The sequence below is a fragment of the Squalius cephalus genome (assembly GCF_949319135.1).
Source record: "Squalius cephalus genome assembly, chromosome: 15".
Taxonomy (NCBI): Eukaryota; Metazoa; Chordata; class Actinopteri; order Cypriniformes; family Leuciscidae; genus Squalius; species Squalius cephalus.
The window spans coordinates 13,769,278-13,796,777 of NC_137136.1; the positions used below are offsets into that span (position 1 = coordinate 13,769,278).

A 27,500-nucleotide genomic window follows, 5' to 3' on the forward strand; every position below is an offset into this window, starting at 1 on the left:
TAAGCAATTTTTTACCTTGTTGGTGACATTTCCAAATGAATCACAATCAACACCAACTTCAATATCTATAATATATAGTCTACTGTACCAGTAGCCTATATAGATTATTATTTTTCCATTAGAAAATTATCATCAGCTAGATTATATTTTTGGTCTCAGGTCGAGTCAGCCATATTGGAGCGAGCGATTCAGAACTGCAGCAGCGAGCGTTGGGAAGCCCGATTCATTTACTGTATCGGTTCGTTCGACCCGTTCATTTCAGCGAACCGATTCACTGATTCCTTTGAGTCATCATTCAAGGGTTCCCTGCCTGAAGCCTATGGACTTCAACACATATTTAGTTAAATTCGCTGCATATCGCTGTGTTTTCGATTAAGTTTATACAAATGTAGATTAATGTTAAAAATGATTTGCATTTGATGCTGAGATAAAGATTTTTGTCTCATTTTTTTTTTTTTTTAACAGACAAATGTTCTTTCCCGTCACACATGTTAGCGTTATAGTTGTCATGTCTCTCACGTACATTTTAATTGTCAATTTTCTTCCTTATACAGTCCATTGATTTGCAAACGCTTTGCGAGTCGGTTCTAAAGAACGATTAAAAGGATTCGGTTCAGCATAATAATTCATTCGCGAATCGGTCATCACTATCAGCAGCGAGTGAGAGCAAGAGGGAGGATTCCGGCTTCAGATCCACTACAGACCCCACGGAGCCTGGACGGACCCACAAACAGCGTTAACACGGGATACCAACCTAAGCCCAACATTACAGGGTGTTTATCAAGAGGGCGCGTTTTTGGAGACATTCGATGAAAAGAATATGGTAAATATTGGTCCCTTGTTAAGAATGCACGTTTTATATTTGCTATAATAATTGCAATAAGTGTGTTAGCCTGGTAGCATAGCGTGAGGGGCTCGGATCTGCACTTGGACATGAAGAGTGGGCTTTCCTGGGCCAATTTGACATGTTGTGTTGAATTAGATTGTGAATGCGAGGCGTGTTATTGCATTGCAGCGTGCTTAGGATTCCCTTATCGTTATGAAATTTCTGATAAAAGTCATCTATGCACGGTTTTGCAAGACAAAATGCTCCTGGCAATGCGAAAGAGACCATACCCAGCAATTTTAAGCCATTCCCAATGTTTTTTTTTCCTCACGGAAAATGCGTCGTGTCAAATTTAACACCAATCTGCATGTTTAATAACCCGGTGTACATATGTCTTGATCGCTGTTGTTTTGTTATCTTGAGTTAACTGTGTTGTGTTAGGGTCTGTGCTGTGTATTGTTGTCAGACTGTTTCTGTTCACATGGTGAACTGAAAACAATAACAAAAGACAATGCGAACCAATTTTGTGCGCAGGCAAGCTTTATTAGCATTTGCCCAATTTGTTAGGGAGGCTATGTAGCCCAATATTTCGGATAGCCTACATGCATGGTTTGGAGGGTTGAACTGGTTAAATTCAATTCAGTTTTATAAAACAGAAGAAAAAACTTATTGGAAAAGCTACAATAATAGCAAGGAGGATGTGATATCTGTCCACAACCATATTAAATTATTGATCTGTTTATCAAAGTTTTATTCTTTATTCTGCTTCTTTTCTTTTTATGCTGACTTAGAAATTCGTGAATGAATTGTTCTTTCTATTGAATCTCTTGAACCGCCTCGCACAACTTTTCTGAACGATTCGTTCACGAATCAGACAGATTTTTTTTCTTAAATCAACATATAGGCTTATACGAAACCAAGTTGGTTTAAAAATAAAATTTTATCAAAACGTGGGAAATCTAAATTACGTAAATAACCTTGAAAAAAAAAACAACAACTAATGATGCAGATTGCAGAACCGGTTGATTGCAAGGACCTGTTCGAGAGAGCCGATTCACATAAATGACTCACTAGTAAGTGTTTGCTCTTCACCTGCTTTTTATGGATGTTGACCAATCAGAGCAGCGTTATGTGGTGGGCGGGGCTTCTATAGGCGTGTGTATGTGTGGGTAGCAGGAACCCTTTGCAGGTATTCTCTAGCGTTACGTCATTAGCACAGGTAAGGAGCACTGAGGAAAGAGCCTGGAAAGGTACATGGAAATACATCATGCAGTTCTGGAGTTTTCTAAGTTGTGCTAGTGCAGGTACGTGAGACTTTGTTATAGTGCTGACATTAATCACAGGGGCATTGTGTAATGGTAATCATTCATTATTTACAAGCTGCTCAAAGACAGGAAGAGGGTTTCTAACAGGCAGCTTAGGGTCGGAAGCTTATTTCACATTATATATATAAAACCCATCCAGGTGAAGCATCTCATTTGAAAACATTGCTTTGCGTACTCGCATATGGGCTCATCTATAAAACAAAGGGCATTTTTTCTGCTTCAGGGTGGAGTAGGGTTACCTCAAGCCATATTTCATATTTCCAATGCAAATGTGATCGGAAGAACTCCAGGAGGCTTGGCTTGGTGTGGAGCTGCGCTCGAGGCTATGTTTTTATATGGTGGTGTATTTTCAGTAAGCCTCGATAATAGTCCTCAAATACTAAATAAAAGAGCTGTGCCTGTGTGTATAGCCATTTTCACTGTTATTGCTTAATGTACACGATCCTGCAAATGTTTTAAAGAATGTTTTGGTTCATTGTTTTGGTTTGAGTAATGGTAGGATGGTAGTGTCTCTAGCTTGTTGTGGTCTTTTACATGGTGGTTTAATGCTGTTTATCTGTGTTATAATTGATTAGGTTTAGTTTTTAAATGTCGTTCGCCATATGCAGGTGATGTGTAATGCATTGCAACATTTGTTTAGAACAAATTCCTGTGTATTTGACAAGTCTCAACATAGCTTTGGTCCGCTGCAGGTATTGGAATGATCCACCAGGCAGGCACAGCGAATGTTGCTTATACATTAAATCAGCATTGATGTAAGTTTTAGAAACCTATGCTGTAGATGTTTTAAGAGTTTAGCCTACATAATATTCAGTAACCTTTCAGTGAACTTGGATTGAAGAGTAAAGAGACCATTAAAGGAATATTACGGTTTCAATGCAAGTTTAGCTCAGTTGACAACATGTGTGTTGATTATCTCAAAAAATTACTTTCACTCTTCCCTCTATTTTTTTATTGCAAAACCAAGATTGAGGCACTTGGAATGGAAGTGAATGAGGGAAAGTTTTGGCAGATTTAAAAGCAGATTATGTATTATTTGAGCTGTCAAGCTGTTTAATCGATCATTTTTTGCATTCATTTTAGGTGTTGTGTTATGGCATCAAAGTTGTAAAATTGAACATAACTTTACAGAGAAAAGCTCAAGCCATGATTTTTTTTTTTTTTTTTACACAAAATCACGTTAACATGCATTTTGTTTACATCTTGTGTCTATAATTCTGTTTAACACATTGGCTCCATTCACTTCTATTGAAAGTGCTTCACAGTAACCTATATTTTCATCTCTTTAAAGGAAAATGAGGGACAGTGGAAATTTTTTTTTTTGTGATAATCAACATTATGCCACAAATGCTGAGCTTAACTCGCTGATCCTGGAATATTTCTTTAAATATATTACCATTATAAATGTTTGTTGTTGTTGTTGTTTTGGAAAGAAAAAAACTTTTACATTTATTATTTAAAAAAATCTATATTTCAAATAAATGCTGTTATTTATTTCGAATGTTCTAGTCATCAAAGAATTCTTAAAAAAAGTGCTACAAATATTAAGCATTACAACTGTTTTCAATATTGATTTCTCAGTAATGGCTGCTGAAATGTATCTTTGTCATCTCAGGAACAAATCTAAATATATTAAAATAGAAAAGTTATTTAAAATAATAATGTTTTACAATACACATATCTTTACTGTATTTTTTATGAAATAAAGGCAGCCTTTTTTGAGACACTTTTTATCAAAAGCATAAAAAAAAATCTCACTGACCCCAAACTTTTGAATGGTAGCGTAGTTATTGGATACTTCCATGTATATATTTTTGTTTATTCAGTAACTGAACTAGCTAATTAAATCATATGGTGGTTTGTCTGCCATTGTAAATATAGCTATCAGCATTTTGATTTACTCATGTTGAATCATGTGTATTGTTCGACTATTGTATCGCCTTCAATGTTTACTAAAATCGGAATCTTTGTTCTACTGTCAGTCTTGTATCTGATATTGATCGATGAGTGTTGACTCAGTGATGGCTCGCGTAGATGACGTTTTTTGCCTGCATGGGTGAATATTTATGTTACCATGACTCCAGAAGCGCATCAGGAAAATTTGGTAAAGAAGATCCAGTTTCTCCTACCTGAAGTGCTCCTCAACCGAGCATTGGAATCGTCAGGTGTGTGTTATTAAGCCAGGGCATGATGACTGGAATGTGGATTTATTCAGCTCAGCCAGGCCTCAGGGTCTTTTTTCCCTCTGGGCTATTCATTAAGGGAATTATCCTGGGCTGCTTTTAGGCCGTAGGGTGACATTTTCTCTGTCATTATTACTATTGATTGGCTGAGGTCAACACAAATAGCAGCGATGAGACAATTCTGTCTGACTGATTTCTTTTTAATGGTGATTTTTACTTTTCAGGGAATATAGCCTAGTTTTTGGGAGATACTGTTCTGATCACATCATCTAGTGGGGGTGTTCTGTGGTACCCGAAAGAAGATATTTTGACAAATGTGCCGTGGTGTCTTTGAGTCCAAACAATAAGTCAATGGAATCACTATGGACAAAAACATTTTTCAAAATACTTTTATGTTGAGGAAGGGTGAATAAAAGGATGACTGATTTGTCATTTTTGGGTGGACCATCCCTTGAAGTCATCAGTGGTAAAGCCCTGTCGCCTTGCATTGATTCAGGCCCCATTTACACTTTGTATTAAGAATGCGTTTTGGTCAATGGAATCACTAGTAGATGAGGGAGACACATTTCCGTTTACACCTGGTGTTTTAAATCCATCTCTTTTGTCCACTTTCGACCACTTCTGTCCTGATTTCTTTGAGGGGAGGGTTTTTTCAGATCTTTTGATCTAATGGACGAAATAAGCTCATGCAATTTACATATGAACACGAAAGGAGACGACGGAAAAACACAGAAAGCAGCAGCTTTTGTTTCTGCTCTGAAAGCCACAAGCCTGTTCCGAACGCAGTGAGTGAGTGTGTTAGAAATCAAGAATGGTGAGAGAACATTGTGCTTGGTATGTTTTTTGTCTTGAAACTAAACTTAGGTCTTCAGCCAACAAACTTAAATCCCGTCTGTCTAGTGCGCTTCCCATAATATTTACGCATTAAGTCAGTAGGTGGAGAGTAGGCGGTGTTCTGTGGTTGTTGGAATGCATTCAACCACATGAGCGTCTACACCAGGGTTTCTCAAACTCGGCCCTGCAGGGCCACTGTCCTGCACAGTTTAGCTCCCTAATCAAACACACCTGAGCAAGCTAATCAATGTCTTCAGGATCACTAGAAACTCACAGCTAGGTGTGTTTGATCAGGGTTGGAGCTAAACTGTGCAGGACAGTGGCCCTCCAGGACTGAATTTGAGAAACCCTGGTCTACACCATGAAAGCAATCCGGTCGAATGTGTTTTCAACTACCTTTGGAAGTGGTCGAAAGTGGACAGGCTCAACTTTTTGGACCCCGTTTACTCCTGTATTTGCCGTCGTCCACTTGTGATCCAATTGATGAAAACGCTTCTTAATACCAGGTATAAACAGGGCCTAATTAAAGTCATCTCACCATCTGTACCTTAAAACTGGTCTCAATTCAGCCTCTGTCAGTCAGCAGCACCAACACCAACGTGATGAGTCGTTATGGCACTGTCACAGAGCTGTGACTGCTGAGAGGAAAGATAAGAGGTTAAGAAACGGGTGAATTTGTGCGCTGTAAGCAGAGGGGGGCTTTGAGAAGGGTTTGCACTGATGGATGTCTTTTGTAGATGCTGTTGAGAGGGGTCAATCCTCTCCTCGCTGTCTCTCATTCTTACTCTTCCTTCTCCCCTGTGGCTTTCTCTCCTCCTATCCTCTGCCCTGAGTAAAACACATCTCTCTCTCTCTTATGCTTTTGACTCTATTTGTACTTGCTTTTAAGAAAAGCAGAAGGGATACAATTCTGACCAATAATTATTTTGATGTTTATGTGGCTGATAAATGGCATGACATATATTAAAATACTTTTTTGTCTAAATATATTAAAAACTAACAGTTAATTGTTTTAAATTGTAAATTTAGACATCACAAAATGATAATGTCAGTATAAAAAGATTAGCCTATATTCAATTTGAGATTTGCTGAGCATTACATTTAACAATGTTATTAAATTAGTTTTTTTAAAGTGAGTGTAAGATGACTGCAAAAGCATTTAAATGTACAAATAGAGGAATTGAGCACATGCGATTACATATTTACTATTTATTGATCCCAAAAAACGACAAAATTCTTGAATATCAGATGACTACCTGATATGGTACAGATATATATTGTGCATTTCTCAAAATATTCCAATGCAACTTCCTGTTTGCATTCGTCCATTCATTGGAAAAATTAGTTGGAGGATTTTAACATTTAAAAAGATATTTTCCGCTTTGCTCTCTGTGATCGTGAGCATAATGTTTAGCTTGCTTCTAATCTTAGTTTTCATGTTATTTCCTAGATTTATTCTTTGTGTAAAATGCTCTGGGTGTCATAATAACTTGGCATCAGCGTTTCATAATAACAACTGATGTTCTCAGAAAACTTGTGCAAGATCATCTGGCTGTTATTCAATAAGCAATAAAGACATCATTAAGATATTGGCTGTCATCCCTCTTTAGTCTTGCGTAGGTTTGCTTTCTTATTAAAGGGATAGTTCACTTTGAAATTAAATTTTGGTATGTTTTAGCTTACCTGAAGGGCATCCAAGATGTAGGTGTCTTTTTTTCCGCAGTAGTTTCAATTTTGATATTTTTAGGTCAAACCGTTCTTGTCTGACAGTCATATCATGCAGGTCTATGGTCACTGTCTCAAAGAGCATGCACAGAGTCCAAATTAAAACAATTCCCCATCGTCCAAATTAAACAATTCCCCATCATAAGTACACATTGATGACCTAAGACACGAAACGAGCGGTTTGTGTGAGAAAACGAACAGTATTTATATTGTTTTTACCTCTTATAAAACAACCACGTCTGAATGATCTGAGGGCGCGGGCGCTTGTGTGACGTGTACGCAGACTGGTGCATAGCTAGATGTCTCATTAAAGACATTCGTTCCAATGAACTGCCGTAGCCAAGGCGACCTCTAGTATATATATCTATGCACCAGTCTGCGCACACGTCACACAGCAGGAAGCGCCCGCGCCCTCAGATCACTTGGACATGGTTGTTTTATAAGAGGTAAAAACGATATAAATACTGTTCGTTTTCTCACACAAACCGCTCGTTTCGTGTCTTAGGTCATCAATGTGTACTTACGATGGGGAATTGTTTAATTTGGACGATGGGGAATTGTTTTAATTTGGACTTTGTGCATGCTCTTTGAGACAGTGACCATAGACCTGCATGATATGACTGTCAGACAAGAACGGTTTGACCTAAAAATATCAAAATCGAAACTACTGCGGAAAAAAAGACACCTACATCTTGGATGCCCTTCAGGTAAGCTAAAACATACCAAAATTTAATTTCAAAGTGAACTATCCCTTTAAGAGTTTTTTTTTATTTTTTTTGGAAAATCAAAATAAAACCAGCTTCTCATGGTAGAGTTTCTGGTCCAAGCTTGTCATTTATGGTCCAAGTTGGTGTAGATGGCTGTTCTGGCTGGAAGTTGATCTTTTAGACAACCTTGTTCCATCAATAAAGAAGCGGCCATATTCCAAAAATCTGTTTAAGTTAGTATTACATGTTTTTTCTCGCACAACACAGTGTGTTTTTGTCTTATATTTATTTACAGAGACATTTCTTTTATATTCCTGTTGAAAACATTGATGTAGCATGACTGTCAGTTTTTGGAATTGAGCACTTTCTCGGATTGGTGTGATGAATCAGTCAAGAGATTATGTGAGCGATAACATCTCAGCTTCTTCTCCTGCTCTCACTCTTACAGTCTCACAGTCAGGCCTGGAGCTACAGCGCAGCCTATTACAATAGACGAATGCGATGTGTGTGTTCATTTATGACAATTTACTGATCTTCTCTGTTCTCGATGAAGGATGGCTTCAGTGTTTGTTTCTCTGAGCTGTCTATTTTTCACAATTACTGTCTGCTTTGCTTCTATTTCCCTCTAGTGCTATGCGAGCTTTAGGTTGATTGTCAGTTTGATAGCTGCCTGCATTTATGAGAAGATCTCACTGGCATTAACTGTAAAGCTGAACATAGTTCACAGAGTGAAAGTTGGTCGCTGGCAGAGAAAAACAAACCAGATTTTTTTTAGGTTTTGTAGAGTACTGCAGTGACCTTTGAATTAAGTGCAGTCTTACTTATCATCACAGTTACAAAGTCTGACCGCCTTTTTGTTTATTCACCTTTTCAGCGAAATGCAGTGTGAAATACTGATGCTTTGAATAGCTGAAATGCCCTGCATTCCAATTAAAGTGCAGTGAAATTCAGCATCTACAATGAGAAGATTATCCAGCTGTATAATGAGATGGCTTTGCTGTGGTTGTGATCGTCGCTCAGCCTCTGGCTGACCTGCAGTGGGCTCAAGAATGACCTCATTCTCTGCTTTTTGTATCACTCTGTCCTTTCTGTCTTCTATAGTTTCATGCTAATGATCCTTGGACATAATTCTATTCTATTGTGTTATGTTGTGTTCCAGACAAACATTTTTTATGTTCAGTTTTTTTGTTAATGATCACTGGTCAGAATTCTATATTCTATTCTATTCTATTCTATTCTAGACACAGAAATGGAAACCTTTAAAACCCCATTAAATGGCTTAATGAGGGCAAGTTTCATTCATGTGTTGACATATTTACCGTATTTTCCAGAAAATAACTCACAACTGACTATAAGTTGCACCTGGTCAAAATTGCATTGTTGAAAAAAAAAACTAAAAATTGCATCGCGTCTGTGTATGTCACATTTTGTTTGTAAATTTTGAAATAATGTAACATACCAAAAAGTTAATGAAACATTTACAAACATTCATTATAAATAAAAACAAGAATGTTCGCATATAGATAACCTCAAAACTAATAGACTGGTCTGGGTTTTAGAATTTCTAGTATAGTTGCAGTATTTGTGCTTTAGTTGTAATTTCATATTTTTTCCCTGTTTGTTTTCCTTTTCTGTGTCAGTGGTTGTTTCAGATGCATTTATCATTATGCGCACATAAACACATAGTCTTGACTGTAGCTGGTGATTTGAAGTTGAAGTTGAAGTTGAATGTGTAGATTACCAGAGCAGTTGACAGCTAGAGGGCTCTCTATACACACACTGGTGCTTGAACATACATCCAATGCTTTTGTATAATGAAGATTATTTCTGCAAGTGTATAAACTCTAATATGATTCTGTTATTTTTTGCAGATATTTCAAGGATATCATATTATGCAGGTAAGACAACCTCTTTTACTTTCCCTTTCTCTCTTTCTCTCTGAAATGGATTTCAAATTGATCGGAGGGGGGGGAAATGTCAGCCTAACCTTAATCCACCATTTACTGAATGTGAATTGAGTAGAGCATGTTCTCCTATAAAGCAGATCAGTACATTCTGTTCCAAAGCCTGTCAGATGCCTTTGGGCTGCCCATATGACAATGGAGCTGCATTTTAATTCCCCCCATAACCAGCTTTTCTCTTTTGATGTATTATTCATTTATGTAAAAACACTTTTTAATGCTGTAATCTCTCAAGCTTTGGTTTTTTTTTTTCTTTCTTTTTGTTTTGTGTGTATTTTTGCTTTTAGTGGTGTTGAGGGAGTGTTGTTCAAGTCTAGATGTGTAGTTTGCTGGTGCATCTTCAGTTCATTCATAGTTTTCTCTGGATCAGATTCATGATGCCCAACCAATCAGCTGATGCTTCATATTTTTAACCTTGTTTCTTTCCATCACCAAGGGCATTATTGTTGGAAGGAAGGAGGGCCTTTTTAGACAGTAGGGTTCCTGTGTGTCTGTTTGGCATCTATGGAGACCATTATTAAGCACAAAATGGGGCCTATTAGCTGATATTTGAGAATGCGGTTAGTATAGCAGGAAATGACCTGTTTGCCCTCCCTATAGGGAACGAGTGCTTGGAATGGTAATGAATATCTCTGGCAAACATGGCAAGGTGAAACTCTTAAATAACAACAGCAAATTATTTTCTGCATTATATGCTTTGAAATCAAACGGTAAGTTAAATTATAACAAAATAATGCACAAATCTGCTGGTACAGGTCTTGTACTGTACTCAGTACAGGTCAGGAAGAACTGTTCTTCCTCTACTAAGTTTCTTGACCTTTTGTCTGTTTTGGTCATCACTGTATTTATCCATAAAAGACAAGTGGTCAGCATTTCTCCATTCTATTTTTAGCACTCTCTTAATTGTTTTTTTTATATATATGTACAATTAACTGTCCTGTCTAATAATACAAATGGACAATAACACTTCCAATATATATGGCCAGTTCAGATATCTTAATTAAACAAAACTATTGAATATCAATTCTAGAGATTTGTTTTTCATTGGAAGTGCACATTTTATCAAGCCAAATAACACTACTTTGTTCACAAATAAAGAAATAGTTTGAATTATCATTAAAAAGATGTGAACCAATTATTATATAAAATATAATACAAATATAAACTGATGAGAATCAAAGAGAATCTGCTGTCTTTTTTTTTTTTTACTGATTTTTAAAAAGGTTTTTCAGTAAAATTCTGATATATTTTACATGCATATTTACAAAAAATATGATTTTTTTTTAGAAGTTTTGTGGATGTTATTTACTACTATCGTTAAATCGTGATATCGTCTGCATTGTATCTTCTGCAATTTTTGATATATACAGTGCCATTGCAGACTGATTTATGGTAAATCTCTGATAATTTTTTGTGTTTGTATAGTAAATAGCACAGTCTTAGCTGTAGTTTGTAATCTGAAAAGGTATGTTTGGGATTACACAACTTCTGAACTATTTCTTCAGTACATTGAAAAACTGTGTTGAAGTTATGTAAATTGCAAAGCTTGATGATGCACTTGTTTGCTAAAAAAAACTTTAGCTACATTTGCAGCGATGTTTCATCGTTTATTTATGTGCATCTCTGCAAGTATGGGCTGTTGTCAAAAACAGGAAACAGGCTTCCTTCCTTGAGCCTTTGTCAGGTAGCTTACGGACATTCCTTCAGTCGCTCTCTACATGAAACTCCACAGCTGTCCTGAAGAGCCACAAACAGTCTCTTGATGAAGCAATATAACATTTCTACCATTATTCATAAGCTGATTAGGGGTTCTTCGAAACGATAATGCTTTGTATTTAAATGTGCAACACAATGCCGAGAATGTAAACAGAAGCCGGACCGCCCAACTGAATAATCCTGGTCAAACCCTGACCCTGAAAAACCTGCTCGGCTGCTTCTTTTAGCTTGGTGGTCTGTGTTTTGTAAACATAAACTGGTCAGCCAATAGCAGTTGGTTTCACAGGACTCATTAGCATATTTAAAGAGGCCCCTCCTCTCATTTCAGTTGGCCTGATTCTCTCTCTCTCATCCCTCCCTGTTACACATACTTTCTCTCCTGACACACTCTGCCGGATTGTGAAACTTACACACGCCGTCACCGCAGTCTCTCTTAATCTGGATGAACCTCAGAAAGGCAGCTAAAAGGAAGCATTTTAGCATGTGAGGATTATTCTTGTCGACATTTCTGCTTTTCTTCCAGCCTTTCCTGCCGCATCCATTCTCTGGAATACTCCGGACAGCTGTGGGATTTCCCAGTCACTTTTGGATGTTTTTCCACTGCTCTTGTTAGTGGTTTTCGAAAACAAGACCAGCACACCTTGCATTTGTATCTACCTGGCGTCCACCCTCTTTCCATTTCCGCTTGCTCTTCTGGATCACTTCATGTTTTCGCACTTCTGGATTAGAGCATCCGTCAGCTGACCAATCACCTTCCTGTGACCTCGCACTACGCCCCGCCACAAGCCTTTGAGGGCCATCCCTGGTGGCCTGGTCAAAGTGCGTTGCGGTGGGCCGGGGTCACCCCCTGCTCCCTATGACTGTGTCAGGGAGTCGGAGAGCCGCTGGGCCTGGGAGAGAGACGAGAGAGGAGGCCAGCGGATGGAGAGCAGCGGCTGCAATCCCTTCCCGCTGTGCTGGGCACGAGGAGCCAGCGTTTACTCCTACCCTCCCCCTCTGCCAAGTATGTCACCCACATACAGCACTGCAATCCGCTTCCACGATACTGTTTCACGCTCGATCTGTCTTACAGGATGTGGAGTATTGATTTAAAGGAGGTTGAGGAGAAAGGTGTAGGAGGTCCGATATGACCTCTCAGTGGTTTTCGTCTCTAGGTTTTTGCTACTGTCCTTTATTGTGGTATTTGCTCTCAACAGAAGTGCTTTTGAATTGGGTTTAGTTTAATATCTCGGCAGATGCCTTCTAGCACATCATCTATATTTGTAGGTCTGTGCCGCTACAATCTTACATTGTTTATTGCACTTATTTTTCCTCACAATATTGCATCAGTCCTTCATGTTTTAGAGTAGTTTTATTTATGGTACGAGATAAAAGTGAAGCCAATAGCACAAGAGATTCACTCACTCGTGTTTGGTGAAGTATCAATCATGATCTATCTATGATATTTTGTGTAATGTATTGTGAGATAGTTGACCATTCCAACCTTAATTTATACCGGACTCGACAACCTGTTAGACCTGTTAGACCTTCAATTTATTTTGCTAAATGGGTTAGACTACTGTTCAAAGGTTTTTTTTTGTTGTTGTTTTTGAAAAAATGTAAGTATCTTATGCTCACTAAGGCTGTATTTATTTGATTAAAAATACAGTAAATACATTAATTAATATTGTAAAATTAAATGTTCAGCAGCCGTTACTCCAGGTTTCTTCAGAAATCATTCTAAAAATCTGGTTTGGTGCTCAGTAGACATTTCTTAATATTATCAGTGTTGTAAACAGTTGTTCTACTTAATATTTTTGTGGAACCTTTGATTTTCTTTTTCATAAAGTGCATTTATTTGAAATAGAAATCTTTTGTAACATTATGAATGTCTTTACTGTCTGTTTTGATCAAATTAATTTATCCTTGCTGAATATAAGTATTAATTTCTTAAAAAAAAAAAAAAATTGTACTGACCCCAAACTTTTGAACAGTAGTGTATAGTACCAGACTAGGCAGTTTAGTCTTAGATTTGTTTTACAGACTTACATGAGCAAGGGTCAGATTTTAATTTTTGCAATCTGACTTGAATCATATAATTTATTATTCACGGACCAAAGATTATTTTTTACTTGCATTTGCCACTGAATGTGTGGCCTGTATGCCTATGTTTACCCTTCCTGATTCCAAAAGTTGATTTATACTGTTGTCCCGTGTACAAGTCTGGGCAAAGATATTAAAATTTGCTTATTTCTTTCAATTATTCATTCTTTTTTGACATGGTTTCAATGAAAAGCAACCCCTCTAGAGCAGGGAGTTTTGATGGATCTCTTCTGTATTATAGGACTGAGAAATCAACTCACTGTCTATGAGCTCCAACTCATTAGGCTGAGTTTAATGAACAATCAGAGAGCCTGATTATCTCTACGCTGACATCAGTGCAAGAGCAGTCATGTAGGTGGAGTAGCTTCATTTACTGAGGGGTGAATTCCCACCTGAGCTATACTGATTGTGTATGTGGGAAGCTTGGCTCATACGAAATACCAAATATATCGTTATTTTTGTCAGTGAGATCTGTGAGTTTCATTGTGTGGCTGATGCATGGTACTGTTGCAGAAATATTTACACTTGTATTTTATTGTATTTATTTTACTGGCTAATAGGCATTCCCGATATTAGCTTTCCTACAGTACATACTTATCTAATTGCTGGGAAATTACCATTTGTTTATAGCTGAGTTAATCAAATCTCAGCAATACTGGTGTTAATTGGATATTATATGCCTTTACAAATGAATATACCAAAGGCACACCGCTTGACAGCCACTTTCAATTATTTTCTCACATTTACTCTTGGGCCCTATTTCACACAGCGATTGCAGTTTACTGCCCACAGCCACCCAAGCTGCAGAAAGGAAATTGTAATTGTATTATTTTATCATAAATTTAATTTATCAAACATCATTTATTTCTTTTTTTTTCCTCTCTAACTGTCCAGGCCATAGATAAAATCAGACCTCCTGCATGACTAACTTCTCTTCACCACAGTCAGACAGTTTCCTTTTTCTGTGCACCAAATACAGATTTTATAGCCATTAAAAGATGAGAATTAGTAGTGTGTGTGTTTTTTTTTTTAATGCAAGTGGTTACAAAAAATGTATGTAACTTCATTTTAAACATATTTTTTGTTGAACTTTTTAGGGGTTCAAGCATGAAATGCTGAAACCCTATTGTAATTGTAAGGATTTGTAAAACGCATCGTGCAGGACAAACCGTAAGGCCTAGAGACTTGAAACCTGGCCAGATGGTAGGCCTCAATTTGGGGACAACCTATCAGAGTATGACCCCGATTGGCCCATAGGTGGCGCTACAGCAACCAAAAGTTCAAAATCGCTCATAACTCTTAGACCGCTTGTCCCAGGATCAAGTGTCTTATATCGTTGGAATCCTTGGCTCGAGGCGGACAAAATGGCTATCTCCGATTTGGATGTAGGCAGGGAAAATTTTCTGCTATGTCGGATTTTGTCCAAAACCTACTTTTGCGAACTAGTCCCTGGTTTTTCGCCCGATCGGAACCAAACCAGTCTAGGACAATTCTCTGGACTCTCTAGATCAATAATTATCAAAAAAAAGTTGAACTTTGCCATTTGGGTGGCTGTAACAGGGTCATTTAGAAAAGGGGCGTGGCAAAATACACTCAAAAGCCTATAAATCCCAAAGGAAAACTCAGAACTTCACAAAAATTGATGAGCATATGTGACAGAACATGGTGAGGAAGCATGCAGAGTTTCATGGAGATCGGACCATAGGTGGCGCTATAACTGGCAAAAAGCCTTCATTCTTATTAGGGGTTCAAGCATGAAATGCTGAAACCCTATTGTAATTGTAAGGATTTGTAAAACGCATCGTGCAGGACAAACCGTAAGGCCTAGAGACTTGAAACCTGGCCAGATGGTAGGCCTCAATTTGGGGACAACCTATCAGAGTATGACCCCGATTGGCCCATAGGTGGCGCTACAGCAACCAAAAGTTCAAAATCGCTCATAACTCTTAGACCGTTTGTCCCAGGATCAAGTGTCTTATATCGTTGGAATCCTTGGCTCGAGGCGGACAAAATGGCTATCTCCGATTTGGATGTAGGCAGGGAAAATTTTCTGCTATGTCGGATTTTGTCCAAAACCTACTTTTGCGAACTAGTCCCTGGTTTTTCGCCCGATCGGAACCAAACCAGTCTAGGACAATTCTCTGGACTCTCTAGATCAATAATTATCAAAAAAAAGTTGAACTTTGCCATTTGGGTGGCTGTAACAGGGTCATTTAGAAAAGGGGCGTGGCAAAATACACTCAAAAGCCTATAAATCCCAAAGGAAAACTCAGAACTTCACAAAAATTGATGAGCATATGTGACAGAACATGGTGAGGAAGCATGCAGAGTTTCATGGAGATCGGACCATAGGTGGCGCTATAACTGGCAAAAAGCCTTCATTCTTATTAGGGGTTCAAGCATGAAATGCTGAAACCCTATTGTAATTGTAAGGATTTGTAAAACGCATCGTGCAGGACAAACCGTAAGGCCTAGAGACTTGAAACCTGGCCAGATGGTAGGCCTCAATTTGGGGACAACCTATCAGAGTATGACCCCGATTGGCCCATAGGTGGCGCTACAGCAACCAAAAGTTCAAAATCGCTCATAACTCTTAGACCGTTTGTCCCAGGATCAAGTGTCTTATATCGTTGGAATCCTTGGCTCGAGGCGGACAAAATGGCTATCTCCGATTTGGATGTAGGCAGGGAAAATTTTCTGCTATGTCGGATTTTGTCCAAAACCTACTTTTGCGAACTAGTCCCTGGTTTTTCGCCCGATCGGAACCAAACCAGTCTAGGACAATTCTCTGGACTCTCTAGATCAATAATTATCAAAAAAAAGTTGAACTTTGCCATTTGGGTGGCTGTAACAGGGTCATTTAGAAAAGGGGCGTGGCAAAATACACTCAAAAGCCTATAAATCCCAAAGGAAAACTCAGAACTTCACAAAAATTGATGAGCATATGTGACAGAACATGGTGAGGAAGCATGCAGAGTTTCATGGAGATCGGACCATAGGTGGCGCTATAACTGGCAAAAAGCCTTCATTCTTGAAAAACCTATTTTTGCGAACTTCTCCTAGGTTTTTTGCCCGATCGGAACCAAACCACTGCAAGAATATTCTCTGGAGTCTGACAATCAGTAATCATCCAAAAAATTCAAAATTTCAATTAACGGTCGATAACTGGAACCAAAATATTTGATGGCACCAGGGCCACTTTTACTAAAACGGTTATAAATTGTGAACAGAAAGAGATTTTTTTGCTAAACTTGGGATACATCTTCCTGAGCTCAATCTGAGATCACTTGAAAAAAAATCGTAACAATTGTCCACTTGGTGGCACTATAAAACGGTTATAACTTGTGAACGGAAAGAGATATTTTCGCAAAACTTGGGACACATGTTCATGAGCTCATTCTGAGGTCACGTGAAAAAAAATCATGACAATTGGCCACTTGGTGGCACTATAAAATGGTTATAACTTGTGAGCGGAAAGAGATATTTTCGCTAAACTTGGGACACATGTTCATAAGCTCAATCTGAGTTGACATGAAAAAAATCGTGACAATTGGCCACTTGGTGGCGCTATAACAGTGAAAAAAATCATGAAAATCGCTATAAGCGCACCCAACTGTTAGTCTACTGAAAATTGGCACGCAGTGTCTTTGTCCAGGGTGCCATGATAGTCTATGAGAACATTGGTGTATCTCAAAAAACTCAGTATAAGTCATTGGCACAATGCCTTGAAGGAGCCTTAGAAGTTTCAAGCCAGTGTTTTTTCACAGGAGTGACCTCCTAAGACACCTGAATCCTTGCCGAGTCATGACAGGTTTCGCCCATAGACTGTAAAAAATATGGACAAAGCGTCTGTGACGTCACCCATAGACTTTCTGCAGAACGGTTTTGAAGCCGTTTATGGGGGGTATGGGCGGCGCCATCTTGGAAAATCTTGGGAAATCCTAACCCCGCCCACCTTCTGACGCAGCGCGCGTCACTCAGCTCGCTCTGCTACTCCGGTTATCTCTGTGTATATTTTAGGCAACAAAATATGTTATAAAACACCATACTAACTCTTTTCGTTTTCATTTAAAGAAATCTTAATATTATAGCCACACAAATGTGGTTCAGGCAACGCGTATTGATTATATTCACTGCACATAGTTTGCCTATTTATAAAAAAAACCAAAATATAAAACACAAACCTGCCTCTTTTTTGTTTTAAATATAATATAAAAATATTAAACATTTTAATATGGTCCAGGCAATATGTGCATTTGTACTAAACAACAGATTTTGCAGTAAACAACATATAGATCATCTTCGTTGTGTTAAAATTTAAAATGACAAAACTCAACCCAGTCTCTTTTTGTTAAATTTCAGTTGTATCAATATTAGCCATTATAAAAGTATAAGTAAAAGGTATAAGAAGCTATACAAATAAAGCAAACAATTCAGTCAAACACACAAAGTCAGCGCTCGATCTAGTCTAACAATACAACAGTAAAGTTAAATAGCTTATAAAGTTATGAAACTTCCCCTCAGCAAAAACGATTGGCCAGGGAACAAATTATAGTTTCACAAAACCAAAAATCGCCCGTTAGATATAGACAAGACAAATTATAACTCATGTTTAACCACTACAGAGACCCCAGGGTCAGCGGCGAACGACTAGCCGAGGAAAAGCTGTTCCAGGCAGGGTACATGCGCCGAGCGCCCGGTCATCATCGCTGGATCTCACAACTGGATAAAATTTTCATAAATCTTTAAATAAACCACAGATTTTAGCTTTAAATAACTACATTCTCGCCTGAAAAACTCTTAAAACTACATTTCATGATACAGAAACAGTAGTATTATATTTCAACTGTGTTAAAAAAATGGCGCTTCTTATGTTGTCATTCTCCTTGGCGCAGCCTAAGCTGTCAATCAAGCTGTCAATCAAAGTTAACCACGCCCTTATTTGTCATACATTTTATATCTAAATACTATCTAAACTAACGAGTTAGAAAAAAATTCACTACCCTCGCCGTTGTCAGGCACTCGGAACCTATCAAAAAATACAATAAAAGTCCATGGGACCAACCTGTAAAAACATGAATTTATGCTGTGAAAACGGACATTTTAACATGGGGGCTATGGACATTTGCTCCCTTTTGGGACCTTCCCCTAGCGGATTTTCGATGTATTGCAGTTTTTCGCACTTCCGGGTAGGCTTCATTTTTCAGATGAGAATGTTGCCCCTTGGTTTCGCCTTATGGTTTTTGTAAGTGTCATTTAGAGCTTTAAAAAATTGTGGTTATCTTCAAAGCCGTTAGTCCGATCGAGACATAAAAAAAAAAAAAAAGCTAAACAATAACACCAAAATGTTAAAATTATGATAGGGACTGACAAAAAAAATATTTAAATCCAATCAATTTCACCCATGGATCAGTTTGATGCTCTCACATGTTTGAAACGAACAATTGATGGATTGTGATGAAATTTGTTTTGAATTGGGACTGGCGAATCCCTGTCCATAGAGCTAGTAAGTCCCGCCCATCCGTAAAACCCCACTGGACCTCTAGGTTGAAAAATCGTCAATGCAAGTGAATGTGAGAAAATAATTCTTTTCCGGTCCAGTTTGAATTGTGCCATGAATGTGAACATACGTTGTCTGTGAATTTTTTATATCATTTTTCATGTTACGAGTTTGACAGTATCTTGTATGATTCTTTGGCTAGCAGTTGTGGAAAAGACATAATGAGAAAGACTACATGTCGCCTATGTGACGTCACCCGATAACACATTTTTCCTTCCACTTGTCAAATCACGGTGCTCATGCTGCGATAATCTATGGAGACAGATCGAGATGCTTGTGTGTTTTGTACCCAAATGTCACCATTCAAACCAAATGGGCTGTTCTTTCTTCAGATTCCCGTCTGATGTAAAAACTAGTTGTAGTCCACAAAGTGCTCTCACACAAAGTCTAACCGTATCAAACTTCTACCCGCTAAATTGTGGCATTCTTCACACGAAAAATTATATTAAAAATTCACAGACAACATATGTTCACATTCATGGCAAAATTCAAACGAGACCAGAAAATAATTATTTTCTCACATTCACTTGCATTGACGATTTTTCAACCTAGAGGTCCAGTGGGGTTAGCGGAAGGGACTTACCAGCTCTATACTGTCAATGACCGCTTGCAAAGACCCGCCCACTTTAGTTACTGTTGCTATGTCTGACAAGCGACGCCACTCTCACACCACACCAAGTTCTCACGCAGTGAAAAATACATTGCGGATCAGAGAGGAGACTGCGCGCTGACAGACAAGTACTTTTGATATGAAACAAAGTCTCACCTTTCAAATGTAGTCATTTTTTAGAGACATTTAAACAATAAATACCATTTTGTGACTCTTTAATGTGTCTGACAGATCGCTGTAGACTCGAGGCTCAGTTAAAGCTGCTCGTGAACCGATCATCTCTTCCTTCTAGTTAATTTATAGCATTAAAATAAACATAAATGAACATATAAGGAATGTTGTTTTAAAGTGCTAAGACGTCAGTACACTTTGTTTTTCAAATTGAAATCCTCCAATGTTAATCTACTAACTCTCCTGACTGCTTTGTTGGACAAAATGGCGGATTATGATTAGTCAGATCGCCTGTCATTTAAACTCCCTGCGAAGGGTCAATTGAGAATGCCCATGCGCACAATCCTGATCTAATCGACAACTTTGCAGTTGCACATAGGAAAGCCCGGAAAATCCCGCTATAATGTAAGAGAGCATCTTTTTTTATGTATTTGGACCTAGGCCTAACAATGTGTTATCGTGCGCTGACACCATGTTTTTTTTTGTTTTTTTGTTTTTTTTGTTTTTGGTGAGGCTACTCCTGATTTTGCTAGTCATCTCATCTCTTATATGCTGTGTATGATCATATCCTGCCCTATTCATGGTAGCCTACTTGCAGACATTGCGTCATCAATATCATCAATTGCGTCATCAAGGGGCCCGCCTTGATAATCCTACTTAAGGGCCCAGTGTTGGCTCGTTACGCCACTGAATATAATTGTCTAAACTCCTTATCAAAATTACATATTTACAACAAATTTGACACATATATATGGGCACACTTTGAGTACTACTAATAAAAGTGGTGGAGATCAGGCAAGACTGTAAGAAGACTGCTATAACTGCTAGAAAAAGGTGCTATAACTGTAAAAACGCTTTAAAACCATATATTTCCTATGGTAAACTGCCTGTATTGGCTGTAAATTGACTTTTTCATCTATGATGACAGTTGTTAAATGCTTGCTAAATAAAACTTAATGTCTTTTGATGCTTGTGAGCTTAAAGGCCTTAAAGGCCTTAAATGCTTGAACCCCGATAAATGCTGCTTGCAGCTTTAATTTTTATTTATTTTTTTATAGCTATCAAATCTAATATATTGAGTGATTCCAATATTCAAGTCTGTGATTTTGAGTAAATGGAAAAGACCTGTTTTTATTTGACATTCAGTAATGTTGTATCCTAGAGTTAAAAGACAGAAGATACTTGTTCCTGCACTGGCATTAGCAAAGCTATTGCTCAGACACAGCATCATGCATTATGGTCTTTGTACATATAGCCATTCACAACCTAACCATAAGCTCTACTCTTCAGCACAATGGTTACCATAAAACCTTTAGCTTAACAGAAATTCCTTTAAATGTCAAAAATTACTGAACATTAAACATTACCAGGTCTTTCCATTCACTCAAAAACACATAAAATAACACTTCATTTCAACATTTACTCTCCTGATCCAGCCATATGCAAAGCATGCTGGGGAATAAAAATCCTCCGTCCAGTTTCAGTTAAAGCAACAAAAATCAATTACGTAATCTCAACACAAACGGATTAAGTAAACTTCAATTTTAAATTTAAGTGGATTGAACCCAATGCAGTTAAGTTAGGACAAAATGTATAGCAATTGTGTTACATTAGCTCATTTTAATTAAGTAATTTGAACAAGCAGCAAAGTCATATTTTTCAGTGTAGATTTAGTAGCAGTACGGTGTATTACACATAAAAAGTTGGAAACTGACCTCTGTTAGCCAAGGGCAAAGAAATGAGGACACAGTGAACAATGACAGGGCAAAAGTACATGAAGAGGAATGAGAGATGAAAACTACACCTTTTCTTTTGTCACACCTTTCTCATGTCCAAGGGTTTGAGATCTAATAAGGCAAATAAATGTCAGTCTCTCTCTCTTTCTCCTTTTCCTTCCAGCTCCTGTCTGTAAAGAAATTGAGTTGGAATTGGGATAAACCATTCCTGTCTTCGAGGCGTGTGTTTGCTGCAAAGAATCTGTATGTCTATTGGCGTCATCTTGTGAGAGGAGACTGAATCCTCTACCTATGGGTCTGTGCAGAATTACCCCATGAAAAGACTTTAGTCATCTTCTAAGTTTAACCTATAGCTGTGGAGGAGCCAGTGAAATAAACCTTAAGTGAGAAAGAGATATCGAAAGAGACCACTCTCACTATCAGATGTCTCAGCTTACGTTTCTTGAGCTCAGATACTGGAGCTTTTTGTGTGGTGTCCAGTCTCTCAGAGATTGAGTTCTTTGAAAAGACTATTGCTGGGAGAAAGATAAGGTGAAGGCACAGCACATGCATACTAAAATGATTACAGTATGACATGTGTCTAAGCAATGACTTTAGTTTTATCTAAATGATGTAGTTTTAGCATGTTTGGTCAATTTTGTTTCTGTTTTTTTTGTGTGTTTTTTATTTTGGGTTTTTTTGTCTCTCTCTTTTTTTTTTTTTTTTTTTTTTTGCTTCTGTCTCATCATTTGCCATGTTCTTTTGAGTAACCATACTAACATCCCATAATAAACATCTGACATTTGAAATGTACACGTTTAAGTTGCACTTTAAAATTTTGTATCACGGATAATTGTTTAGGCTGCAGTCCAATAAGAGAGGGAAGTATTTAGGGGGAAATTGATAACCATTCTGGCTACTGTATGACTGAGATTTTGGAAAATCCTACTGAACGCATCAAGTACTGAAACAAAGCTTCTCTCTCTTGCCTCTGGTTCAGTCAAGGACATTCATCTGAATAATCTTATGCACAGTGAAACTACCATTCAGTAATTTTTCTTGTTTGATTCAATGTAATGCCACTGGACCTATTTCCTCTATGGAAATAGCACAGCTAAATATAATATTCTCAGGTGTTACAGTGCAAGCTCCTGTGGCCATATTTAGCGTCAGGATTCATAACGGTTCAGGCTCAAGCAAAAGATTTGAAATTTGAGTGTTCCGTTGGCTTACAGCTGTTGTTTTTATATTTTTGACTCCCCCATTTTGACTCTTCCAAAGGATTGTCCAAGACAGTAATCAAAGTAATTTTGATGTTTTATTATGTCACAGAATGTAGCAGAAATACAACATTCAGATGATATTTGCTAGAGTTTGAATTAACTGTAAATGCTAGGTGCCTTTGTTATCAGTCAGATATGTGTGTGAACTCCTCCTCCTGACCAAGGTCCCATTGAACCACGTGTGTTTACTTGTGGGCGAGTGCACATTCGTGTGTGTATGTAGGCCGGAGCGAGTGAATGCAGTCTATTAGCTGGTTTAACTCAAGTGTTGTGATTTTAGGGCCGTTGAATCCAGGTCTTTGACTCATGATCGTCTTATCAGGAAGTGCTGTGTATTCTCCTGGTCTCCTCAGGGCAAACGCACAGGAACTGTATCACCGGTTACGTGAACCATGGGCCAGTCTGGACACATTATGATAAGCAGGATGTGATGTCACACAGAGGAAGCTACTGAAATGTATTGTCTGTTTGAATATGTGAGGGCTGGAATTTGTGTCCGAAATGTGTACCAAAAGACTGACAGAGACAACGTGGATTTAATGTTTTGTTGACGTCCTTTGGACCCACCGAAGTGTATGTGTGCTTTGCACTTTAGTGCTTGCGTCAGATCATTGTTTCTGTTTTTAGAGGGCCGTTTGAGCCCTGAACTATTGAGATCTGCGCTGGCGTGTACCTGCTGGCCCTTCTTCAGAAAAGGTAGGAGAGGAGTTCAAAATGAACTAAAACTAACTTAAAAAATGCTATAAAATGGGTCTTTTGCACTTACCGGTTGTTTCACACTGATTTAATTTCCCATTTGCAGGGATTATTGTGTTGGTTACCTTAATTTTGTTTAACGTCATATCATTTTTCGAGTTATTTATAGATTAGGTAGTTATTATATATCAGTATATCTGTGGAATGCTTGAAACTGATTGGTGAAATAATGAATGATGTCCAAGACAACTGACCACTCATCTGCTTTGTTCAGGGTTTATTTTACGATAATGACCATGTAGGCTTATCGTCACCAATATGCTTAGCTGTTAACCATCATAATAGAGCTGCAGACAAATCGTGGGAATGTTTTGAGCTGATTTAGCTGACGTGAAACAGTCAGCCATTGTGGTGTTGACCTTGCGGCTTTGGAATGCTGTAGTTTGCCATCGTGGATTGTTGTACTTGAAGCTTTTTTGGCAGAATATCTGACATTATCATAGTCCCCAAGGCCACTCGTCTGGCATGCTTGCAGGAGACATCTGTCCCTCTGAGGTGTTGGTGTCTGGACCTTTTCCTTTATTTTCTCCTAGGAGTCCAACCTCCTGTTAGTGTCTGCAGTATCCTGCTGTAAATTTTGCCCTGACAGTTAAATATTGTGCTGATCAGCCCTTCAGCTTTATCAGCGTTGATCCAAAGCTTTGGAATTGCCTTGCTGTCGTTCGTTGCCTCAGTAGTTGTGTTCAGGTGACACCTCTGAAGCGACTCGACTAAGAGCTTTCATTGTCTTGTCAGTGTGTTTTGATTTATCTATGTGTTCTGCAATGGATGTAAATGTTTTGTGCTCTGTTAAATGTATTTTTCTTTTCTTTCTATTCTGAAAAAGAATATTCACTAAAACTGATAGTTCAGCCATTTACTATATCTTTCCCAAACACTAAAAATATTCAATTGTGGATGTTCCTGCAAGCTTTTTCCATTTGATTGATTATCAGAACCAATGATATTAGAATCAGAATCAGAATCAGAATCAGAATCAGAATCAGAATCAGAATCAGAATCAGAATCAGAATCAGAAAGAGCTTTATTGCCAAGTGTGCTTGCACCCACAAGGAATTTTTCTTGGTACTGAAGCTTCCAGTGCACATATACAAATACAAATACAACAAGAAACATAGTAATACAAATTCTAAGAATAAAAATATATAAAAAATAAATAAAAATAGTATAAAAGTAAAAAAGTAGGGTCACAGTTGGGTTTAGTCCGAATAAACATTTACAGATTATGAACATATTTACAGTATTTTGAGTAGTATGAATAATATAAATATAAATATCACCTGAGTTAGAGAATATTGCACTAGACAGTGGGAGTCTAGCGCATGTTACAGATTTCTAAACATATTTACAGTATTTTGAGTAGTATGAATAATATAGATATAAATATCACCTGAGTTAGAGAATATTACACTAGACAGTGGGAGTATTGCACTTACAGGCATATGCCTTGGGGGCATGTTAAGTGTTCAGAAGGGAAATGGCCTGTGGAAAGAAACTGTTCCTGTGCCTGGATGTTCTTGTGGCCAGTGATCTGTGTCGCCGTCCTGACGGTAACAGTTCAAACAGGTGGTGTCCAGGGTGAGTGGAGTCTGTGATGATTTTACCTGCTCTCTTCCTCACTCTGGAAGAGTACAGGTCCTGGAGGGTTGGCAGGGGGGCACCAATAATCCTCTCTGCAGTCCGGACTGTCCGTTGTAGTCTCCTGATGTCCGATTTGGTAGCTGAACCAAACCAGACAGTGATGGAAGTGCTTAAAACAGACTCAATGACGGCTGAGTAGAACTGGATCAGCAGCTCCTGTGGCAGATTGAACTTCTTCAGCTGGCGAAGGAAGTACAGTCTCTGCTGGGCCTTTTTCACAATGGAGTCAATGTGATTTGCCCACTTCAGGTCCTGAGAGATGGTAGAGCCCAGGAACCTGAATGACTCCACTGCTTCCACAGTGCTGTTCATGATGGTGAGAGGGGGGAGTGCTGGGGTGTTTCTCCTGAAGTCCACGGTCATCTCCACTGTTTTGAGTGTGTTCAGCTCAAGGTTGTTATAGCTGCACCAGACAGCCAGCTGTTCAACCCCCAGTCTGTAAGCAGACTCGTCACCATTTTGGATGAGACCGATGACAGTGGTGTCGTCTGCAAATTTCAGGAGCTTGACAGAGGGGTCTTTAGAAGTGCAGTCATTAGTGTACAGGGAGAAGAGCAGTGGGGAGAGAACGCACCCTTGGGGGGCACCAGTGCTGATGGTGAGGGTCCTGGATGTGAGTTTCCCCAGTCTCACTAGCTGCTGCCGGTCCGTCAGGAAGCTGGAGATCCACTGACAGATTGAGGATGGCATGGAGAGCTGAGTCAGTTTGGCTGTGAGAAGATCAGGGATGATGGTATTGAAGGCCGAACTGAAGTCCACGAATAAGATCCGTGCATAAGTCCCAGGTCTGTCAAGATGTTGCAGGATATAGTGCAGTCCCATGTTGACTGCATCATCCACAGACCTGTTTGCTCTGTAAGCAAACTGAAAGGGATCCAGCAGGGGTCCAGTGATGTCCTTCAGATAGGCCAACACCAGTCTTTCAAACGACTTCATGACCACAGATGTGAGAGCGACAGGTCTGTAGTCATTAAGTCCAGTGATTTTAGTTTTTTTGGGAACCGGGATGATAGTGGAGCGTTTGAAGCAGCAGGGAACTTCACACTGCTCCAATGATCTGTTGAAGATCTGCGTGAAGACTGGGGCCAGTTGGTCAGCGCAAGCTTTTAGACAAGCAGATGAGATGCCGTCTGGGCCTGAAGCTTTCCTAGTCTTCTGTTTTTTGAAGACTCTGCTCACGTCCTCCACGCAGACCTTAAGCTCAGGTTGGATGGCAGAAGGGGGGAGGAGAGGGGTTGCAGGAGGTGATGGTGGATGTGTGAAGTGCACATCAGAGCGGGTGTGAGGTGTGAGTCTGGGCTTCTCAAACCTGCAATAGAATGCATTGAGAGTGTCAGCCAGTTGTTGATTCTCCACAGATGGGGGGGATGGTGATTTGTAGTTGGTGATGTTCCTCAGGCCTCTCCAGACTGATGCCGGGTCGTTGGCTGAAAACTGGTTTTTCAGCTTTTCAGAGTAGCTTTTTTTAGCAACTCTGATCTCCTTTGTCAGTCTGTTTCTGGCCTGGTTGTACAAGATTTTATCCCCACTTCTGTAAGCATCTTCTTTGGCATGACGAAGCTGTTTGAGTTTCCCAGTAAACCATGGTTTATCATTAGTGAATGATAAGAATGTCCTGGTAGGAATGCATGTATCCTCACAGAAACTGATATATGATGTTACAGTATCTGTGAGCTCATCCAGATCGGTGGCTGCAGCTTCAAAAACAGTCCAATCAGTGCAATCGAAGCAGGCCTGTAGATCCTGCTCTGCTTCGTTGGTCCATCTTTTTACAGTCCTTATTACAGGTTTAGCTGATTTCAGTTTCTGCCTGTAGGTCGGTATAAGATGAACCAAACAGTGATCAGAGAGCCCCAAAGCTGCCCGTGGGACGGAGTGATACGCATTCTTTATCGTGGTGTAACAGTGGTCCAATATATTACTGTCTCTGGTAGGACATGTAACATGCTGTCTGTATTTTGGCAGTTCACGGGAGAGATTTGCTTTGTTAAAATCCCCAAGAATGATTAAAAGAGAGTCTGGGTACCTTTGTTCCATTTCAGCTATATGTTCAGCCAGCTGTTGTAGCGCCGCGCTCACACACGCGTCTGGAGGAATGTAAACATTCGCGAGAATGAATGAGGAAAACTCCCGCGGCGAGTAGAAAGGTTTACAGTTTATGAAATGCGCCTCTAAATTAGGAGAGCACATCTTCTTCAGTGTTGTTACATCTGAACACCAACTTTCGTTAATGTAGAAACACAATCCACCACCTCTCGTTTTCCCCGTTAGTTCCGCGATGCGATCCGCTCGGAACAGCTGGAAGCCCGGCAGATGTAATGCGTTGTCCGGTATGGCTTCACTCAGCCAGGTTTCAGTGAAGCACAGAGCAGCGGAGTTTAAAAAATCCTTGTTAGTGCGGGTGA

General features: G+C 39.0%; 1 protein-coding gene across 15 annotated transcripts in view; it reads left to right on the forward strand.

Annotated features, from left to right (window-relative positions):
* The first annotated feature begins 646 nt into the window (after positions 1–646).
* The window catches only part of ptk2ab (protein tyrosine kinase 2ab), a 71,002-nt gene continuing 44,148 nt past the window's right edge, over positions 647–27,500 (forward strand). For 3 of the 15 annotated variants that reach the window (XM_079894518.1, XM_079894519.1, XM_079894521.1), the window contains exons 1-2: positions 647–823; positions 9,472–9,498. Coding sequence is in view for 12 of the 15 variants with exons in the window: in XM_079894520.1 (XP_079750646.1) it covers positions 23,274–23,394 (121 nt within the window). In the remaining 3 variants the exon portion in view is untranslated. Of the gene's footprint in view, positions 824–2,018; positions 2,131–9,471; positions 9,499–11,663; positions 12,281–22,870; positions 23,395–27,500 lie in introns of those variants that run through there. The other 12 variants (XM_079894525.1, XM_079894532.1, XM_079894529.1 and 9 more) reach the window with 7 other exon arrangements.